This window comes from Ictalurus punctatus, chromosome 7 (genome assembly GCF_001660625.3).
Source record: "Ictalurus punctatus breed USDA103 chromosome 7, Coco_2.0, whole genome shotgun sequence".
Taxonomy (NCBI): domain Eukaryota; kingdom Metazoa; phylum Chordata; class Actinopteri; order Siluriformes; family Ictaluridae; genus Ictalurus; species Ictalurus punctatus.
Window position 1 is genome coordinate 7,165,094 of NC_030422.2, and position 8,030 is coordinate 7,173,123.

General features: G+C 43.2%; 1 protein-coding gene across 30 annotated transcripts in view; it reads left to right on the forward strand.

Moving 5' to 3' along the window:
• Window positions 1–7,861, forward strand: part of scrib (scribble planar cell polarity protein) — an 82,149-nt gene extending 74,288 nt beyond the window's left edge. For 23 of the 30 annotated variants that reach the window (XM_047156379.2, XM_047156366.2, XM_047156369.2 and 20 more), the window contains 6 exons: window positions 311–445; window positions 2,216–2,355; window positions 2,481–2,518; window positions 2,845–2,919; window positions 4,544–4,595; window positions 7,300–7,861. In XM_047156379.2, the coding sequence (XP_047012335.1) occupies window positions 311–445; window positions 2,216–2,355; window positions 2,481–2,518; window positions 2,845–2,919; window positions 4,544–4,595; window positions 7,300–7,433 (574 nt within the window). In that variant the 3' untranslated portion in view covers window positions 7,434–7,861. Of the gene's footprint in view, window positions 1–310; window positions 446–2,215; window positions 2,356–2,480; window positions 2,519–2,844; window positions 2,920–4,543; window positions 4,596–4,704; window positions 4,739–7,299 lie in introns of all 30 variants that reach the window. The other 7 variants (XM_047156378.2, XM_053681873.1, XM_047156381.2 and 4 more) reach the window with 5 other exon arrangements.
• Window positions 7,862–8,030: the final 169 nt, after the last annotated feature.

Sequence of the window (8,030 nt, forward strand, 5' to 3'; positions counted from 1 at the left end):
ATTTCACCTCTAAAGTAACAAAATGAATGACTGAAGTATAAATTATGGGGATTTGGAAATCACCTTCATCTATGTTTTTGTTGGATGCGTTAGTGATTGAGTTCACTTTTGTATAGCGATGTCTTTGGCAGCCTAGGCATTGGAGTACCCGTGTTAACTTACCCTTTTGATTCTTACTGTGTGTCATAGTATTTTACCTTCCATCTGTACCCTCTTCTTCTCTTTCCCTTTCTCTTTGTGCATTTCTCCCGTATGTTATCCCTCTCCTCTCCTGCTCCCGCTTTCCTCTCTGTGGTTGGCTGTTCCCAAGGCCTTACGGTCTAGAGGAAGACGTTAGGCAGTATGAGCAAGACCTGGCCAAGAGGCTCTACCAGTCGCGTGTGAGGGCGTCGTTAGACAGTGCTACAGCTCCTCCCTCTACCTGCTCCTCTTCCTCTCAGCCCAGGTCTGCCCTGCCCACCCACGCAGCATTGTGGGGGCTGAGCTCTGGTGCTTTTAAACTCTGCTTTGGTGCTTGCTGTAGTGTGTGAGGGCAGTGATGTGTACATAGTGTAGCTTCTAAAGCAATTTGAACATTTCTGCTTCTGGAATTTTTATTGAGTGAATGCTGTGTGCTGGGCCTTACAGACACGCCTTCTCTCACACTCACTCACAGACACACACACACATCCCAGTGTTGCACTATTATCCCTGCCCTGCCTCTTCCATTTGCACAAGATCCATTATTTATCTTGGTTTAATTGTTCCCTTTCTTCTTCTTTTTTTTTTTTTTGTCTATGACTATGAGCTTGGACTTGTGATATGTCTAACGGTAAAATTATGCTAGCAAATTTAGCAAGGTAGCCACATGCACCCCCTTTCTATTTTTATATCCCTGTGAGAAGCCACACTTCGCTCATACTTCTCTTTATGGCTGTGCAATCGATCGGTAATTATATTGGGAATAGAAATATAGCATCCCCATCTGGCACACTATCAATAAACTGTGCCAGATGTGCGTCAGAAACCGAACATATAGACTGTCTGCGAAATAACATTAGTAGTGATAAGATTGTAGTGGCGTCTCAGTGTAAAACCTTGTTCAGAGTTTTGCCTGATGACCTAGTTGTGGGTTTTAATTTTCCAAAATGCATGTGCTCACAGGTCCATCCGTTCAAGTGTGGTTCACGTAGCTGAGAATAGCGATACCGCACAGAGCACAGGGACGGCGTGAGCCTCCGCTTGATGTTCCGCTCTATGCGTGTGCGCTCCACTCCATCGCTCACGGCCCAAGCGGACGCTCCACTCGTGTACCGCTCGCGCTCACCGTTAAAACAAAGTTCACACAAATCCCGCTCCGACGTGAAATTTCTCTCTCTAGTATACCGGTTTCTGTTTGTAGTACATTGCTTGAATAAATGCCTCAATTACAGTAGTAGAGAGAATAATTATGAGCTGTGAAATTAACCGAACGGTGTGGATTCATTTTCTGTAACAGTGCAGTAGTTCCATCCGGCTGTAACATAAAATGGTAGGTTTATAAGAATACGCACCTTCTAATACTTTTTGGTTCCCGTAGTAGCAGCTCATTCACCTAGACGTGTGCATTGATGTGGAAGTTTCTGGTTTTTTGTAGCATGTATCGAAGGAGTCTCTGGTCTCAGCTGTTTGTCAGTAAGGTCTCTGACATGGGAGATTCTTCAAGACTTTAGAGTTTTATGCTTTTTTTTTCGGTTCACATGACCAGCTTTGTTTTAACCTCACTAACTTAAAGAAAGAGAAAGGAGAGAAATAGGAAAGAGAGACTGGTGAGGAAACGACTGTTTATAGCAGCTGTAATGTAAATGACACCAGGAACTTGTCTCCCGGACATTCCGTAGCATTAAAATGAAGTATATGTCCCTCACCGCCACACATCCATCCTATAAGTACAAAAGACATTTTATATCGCCTACCAGAAATAATTATTAGATATCAATTATTTGGGGCATGGGAACCATACTGACGGCCTGCTATTTTCTCTGCAAGATGAATAAATTATTTTAGATCGCTTTCTTTTTAACAGCAAGTTGAATGCATCGTGGATGCATGTCGCCATGGTAACTTGTTAAACCTTAACCAGGCACAGCCCTAAATCTGACCTGTTTTCATGTTTTCACTCTAACTCCACCCATCAGCGTGTGTGCGCATGGTATTTCCCTTCTAATCAAACTGTATCCCCTTTCTGTTCCTTTAGGATGAAGTCTTTAGAGCAGGATGCTCTCAAGGCTCAGATGGTCATTGCTAAGTCCAAGGAAGGCAGAAAGCGAGGCACTCTGGACCAGTTAGCTGAATCGCCGTCTCCTGTACCCACGCCTTCGCCCACTCCTATGGAAGGTGAGAGCTTCATCTCTATTCACATCCTTGCAATACAGTCAGTGGTGATTTACTGGAATGAACCTGATAGTCATGTTTTTTTTTTTTTATTATTGTTGTTTTTTTTCCCCCCCTTTTCCGAACAGATGTCAGTCCTCGCGTTGTGACATCACCAGGTCGACTGGTATGAGATACTTTTCATTCTTGCTTTATAGCAGAGAAAACAGCTGCCTTGACTGCTTTAAGTGTTAAGGTTACAGTAATCTCACAGTATCGTTTTGTTAGAATTTTTTGCCAACAATATATAAAACACTCATGTCCATTACTCTTCCATTCATTCTCCAGTGCAAGCAAAGTCGTATTGACATTTCTGCCTCCTCTATTCTCCTTTGTCTCTGTCCTCTCCTCATCCTTCCTTATGTTCATCTCACTTCTGCTTTGTCTTTATTTCTCCACATCCACCCTCCCCTCCACCCAATATATCTACACCCATTCATTTGCTGTCCTTAGTCCCTGTCAGAAAAGAAGTTTGACTACCGACAATTCGCTGCCATTCCTTCTTCTAAACCCGTATACGACATTCAGGTATTGCCTGCATGCCAAATTCCCAGGAACCTGACACTCCTTAACCTCTCAAGTTAGTCTCATCTGCCTGGCTTTCCCTGTTACCTCTCCCCCTCCTGGCCATGTTGATAAAGAGCAATGTCCCTGGCATCTGGGCCTCCAGCTACTCTGCGTAAACAGTCCACTGTTGTCACCGTTTACTGCTGGTACCCACAATTACCAAACTTAAACCAAGGAATAAAACATTTAACTGGTTGGACAGTCTGAGACCTGATCAGCTGGTTTCATGGTGCTTCAAAACATGAGAAAGTCAGGATGGCAGCAAGGCCTTCACACTGACCTCCTTCACTCAGATCTTTTCGTCTCACTCGCCCTCAGCAACTGGCGCACTCTCTGAGTTAAGGCCATTGAACAGATTTGGAACATAGCGCCAAGTAGCTCCTTGGGACAAAGCATTATATTATTATATCTCACTATGCTGCATGGGAAGATAATTAGGTTGGTGGGCTATCATATCAGCTGTGAGTGGAAGACAGGCGAGACCTTTAAACCGGGCTTGTGAGGGAACATGGGGAGCTGGGAACAAGGGAATGTTGCCTTATTTAGTGTTGGTGTTCTGTGTTTTTGTGGATGTTTGGATGAACTTTGGTCATGTGGGTTGGGGTCATGTGTTGGTTGTTTCCCCCCCCCTAATATCCTTTACTGTTATTCCACACCAAAGACCACCAAATATGTATCTCTAAAATTTCTTGAGAACTGGCCTTTATTTCTGATGATCTAGTTGTGTCCTACAGTTTGCTTTTAAGTCCTTCAAGGCGTCATTCATAGAAATACTTACAGATCTGAGCACTACCTTCCAGAAAGAGATTTCTGAAGATCACCGTCTCTCTAAAGAAAGTCTGTCTTCGTAATACAGTAACTTGAAATACTACGAATCTAAGAACTATCAAAGTTTCGGTGCGATCTGACGTTTGGTGGCTTTTTGAGTGTGCGATGACCTCGGTGTGTGTTCAGTGCTGTTTATGACTTCTTTTATCCGTGGAGTTTTATTGTCAAGCAATGCCTTCACCCTGATCACAGGAAAATGTGTGCAAATAACGATTTTATTTCATGCACTCTGAGGATTTAGCTGGCTTTCTGTCTACACCTGGAACGTTATAATGCCAAGGTCACGAATTGTTGAAACTAGGACATGGACTAGAGCGTTGTGTAGGTCAGGTACAACTCGGTTCACTCACGGTACATCTGTTTTGGGGGGTGAAGGACTGTGTAGCATGCTGGTCTTTGTTTTGGGTGTTTGGTGTGCGAGTTCTATTACTTAGCAAACAAGTATGGCTTTTTTTTTTATGTTGCTTCTTCTTTTTCAGTGCTTTTATCAGTGACGTAGTAAATCCCTGCCCTGTAACGAATAACTGCTAATACCAGAATAGGGGGCATTTGTGTGGGTCTAAACCAGCAGGTTCCCTTACCTGTGTGAGGAAGTGCCATTGTGCCTGGCTACTTCAGCTGGTTTATAAACCACAGTTTTCTGTTCAATGCCTGCGCTCCCTGTTGATGGCTTTGTCTCCTACAGTGGTGCTGGTATTCTCTTCAGGTTCAGAAGCTCTCCAGTCTTTTCTCTCTTACACTTATTCTTCTCTTGCAGTCTCCAGATGCTGCAGATGTTCGATTCAACAGTGACACCCCCTCTAGCCCAGGTAAGCCCTGTGTGTATGATTAAGAAGTAGATGTGTTGCTATGGGTGTAAGAGTTTGAGTACACACTATGGAGTATACATTGCTGACACTTGTTATCCCCTTGACACAGGCAGTTTCCTAGGATAAGTGATCATCTGAATTTGGTAGGAGTTTTGTGTATGTGTGTGTGTGTGAGAGAGAGAGAGAGAGAGAGTGCATGTCTGGGTCCTAATTGAATGCATATTTCCAAGAACTTTTTGCTGCTGAAAGTCTGCTTAACTGGTGATTTACTCCAACTACGAATGACCTGAAAATCAAATTAGGTTCTTTAATTTATGAGTATCTTTATTTAATAAGATCTCTTTATTTAGTTACTCATAAAATAAGATTTTTATGAGTAAAATCTTCTTGTAATGATTAAGCCCGTCACAGTGATGGATACGAGATTCTTTACGTTTTTGGCCCTGAAAGTAAATTTTCTCCCCGTTCAAAAAGACCGCTTTGATTAAATATCACAGTTGTAGCTTTTGATTTGAAAAGTGCTGGGGACAGTAACGATGACGACGCATAACGTAGATACGTAGAACGTATAAAATAATCACTGAAAAACGCGGTGGTGTTTTAAACCTGAGACCGTCCGTTCGCATCATCACTTAGAAATAAATAAATAAACGTTCTTTCCATGCTCTGGATCGGGCATGTTTCACAGAAGAAGAAGAAAAATGTTTTTTTTTTTTTTTTTTTGTCCGAATCCACACTTCCAGCCGTCACGTAATGATGGATGTTTTGGAAGTTTTTAGAATTTTGGTGCTGGAGTTTGCATCGTCTGAGTCGTGCGGAAGCTCGGTACGGGGTGTCTCAAAAGTCTCCATACATAGTGGGGAAATGAACACTTTTTAGCTAAACGTCTTCCAAAATTTTTCATACTTAGTTCATATTATATATACAGTGCCCTCCGCTAATATTTGCAATTGTTTGATATCCACGAGAGCGGAGTATTTTTGTCGATTTTTTTGAACAAAAGATCAAAAGGTTAAACAATAAAGACAATTTTTCACATCCTCCTTTAGCTCATATTTACCAAGGGTGCCAATATTTAGTGATTTTTTTTTTTTTTTTTTTTTTTTTCCCCCCCAGAGAGCCTTTAAGAACGCCTTTGACAAAAGTAGAACGTATTGAAGTCACTCTCACGGCCGGATCGGTTAGCTGTCGCAAGGTTGCGATGGACTTGAACAGGAAACAGGAAGTGTTGCGGACCGACCGAGAAGCGGACGTGCGCCGGTATATCCACTGACCACCGACGTGATGGTAGCAAACACAGTCCCCGAGACTTTTGGGACACCCTGTAGAATAAACCAGAAAGTAATGAGTGCGAGCTCCCATTTTAATCTTCATACTTTTATATGTGCATATGCCACAATCTATAAAAATGGTAGTATTCTAAAAATAAATGATGGCGTGATGATCAAACTTGCCTGACGGGGAAACCCGCCAAAAGACTTGCGTTTGGATTAAAGGAGACGGGATCACGGGGGGTTCCTGTGGGGTGGAGAGTGACGTTTACGGACAGCGCACCCGCGACGAAGAGTAGCTTACTATTCTTACAAATATGTAACTGCTTCCATGACCAGCTTTTGCACACGACTTGCATTTTTCATTCCGTGTTATATGTGCATGAGTAATTTGAATATCTGCACCGTTTGAAGTGGTTTTTTTTGTTTTTTTTCCCTCATGCTTGTGGATTTGGGGCTTCGTGATCGTTGGTGTCTGCACAACGCTGGTTATGGGATTATTATCACATTCCTGCCACAAAAGCTCAGATCTGATACCCTACTGCACAAGTTTCCAACTCTAGTCCTGGAGTACAACCCCCCCCCCCCACACACACACCACACACACACACCACACACATTCATACGGTAAGCTACGTCCCAAAAGACGTACTATGCACTCTACCGCGTAGTGTACGGATTTCAGACGAGGAGTATCATCTCAAAATGGAACACATAATTTCACTGTATCAAAGGTAACATAACAGTAAAATGAAGAAATACATTTACTAAAGTTTTCACGGTCACTTTTATTTGATGTTTTTTTAAAGAATTTTTTTATTCTGAGCAAATTTGTGCCGGTGTGACCCGCCTGGTAGCCCCGCCCCCTTCCGCTACGTAACAACATACCGACATGCCCGACACACCACGCTTTGTTCCTTCGGTTGAATAAGTGCGTCATCCGGGTACCTGAAGTGCACTTCTTCATGATGGACTTTTCAGTGTGAGCACACACTACACACACTATTTACACACACTAAGTGATTTTCCGCCTCCGACGCCCCCACCGCACTTAACGAAGCACTAATGATTAAACACTACAACGTGCAGGACACGGGGATTCTCCAGGACCGGTGTTGGGAACGCTACCGAAAGGTCGTTGCTTACTTCAACACCAGACCTGTTTGGTGTTCGGTTTTTGTTGCCTCTTCCTCGTTGATAACCCGAGGAGTATAGTGTTCAGCTTTGCTTTCGCTCCTAAGAGGTATTTTATAGTATATATTGTTGGTTATCTTACCCTTCTCACTGGGCTCGGGTGCAGCTTTGGGAAGCCTTGCTTGGGAACAGGTGGATGGGGCTGAACCGGCAAACCACAAACTCCCCCGAAGTCAGAGCTCTTTGTGATCTTGTGCTAAAGTGTTTGTTTCTCTGTGTGTGTGTGTGTGTGTGTCTAGTTTCCTGCGTAGAAGCTGAGGTGCCTGTAGCTCCCGTGGCCGCCACATCTGCGCTGGAGGAGATGGCTCTGTACAGCAACAAGCGTAAACTCCGACAGGGCCGTCGCAGTCTAGAGACAGCCGTTCCCACATAATTTCACACACTCACACACACACAATACAGTTTTTAAAGATAGTGCACATTAGCTAGCGATGCTACAAAACTATAGACAAAACTAAAATGTACATTCACAGAAACGTGTGAAAGACGTTCAACCACTCTCGCGTCATTGTCGAGCCTTCACAGCGATAGTTTTTGTTTTTAAAGAAACACTACAGCTTCTTGTCTCTTGCACACCAGTCTTGCCTTTCCAGCTAACACTTAGCACAGATGTGGAAGGCCTCTTCCTCTGTAGTGGACGGTTCAGGAGGGCCATCATACCATGCAAGCTCCACACCTGCTTTTATTATTGTCTCTTTTCCTACAGTGTGCTTTTAACAAGCTAAATTATTTTTAGATGATATTGATTTGGGTGCTTTTTAATACTTTCGTTTTAAACACCTGATGATAATGGGGGGGGGGGGGGGGGGAGTTCCTGTTTTTTTTTTTTTTTTTTAAAGGTAAATGTTGGTATTAATGTTGACATATCCCAGAAGATCGGCCATTTAAAGAGCAAGCGATCATTCTGCAACTTTCACCCGCCCTATAGCGGGGGAAAGTGTAATTTTACACGTAATTTATTTCCGTAGCT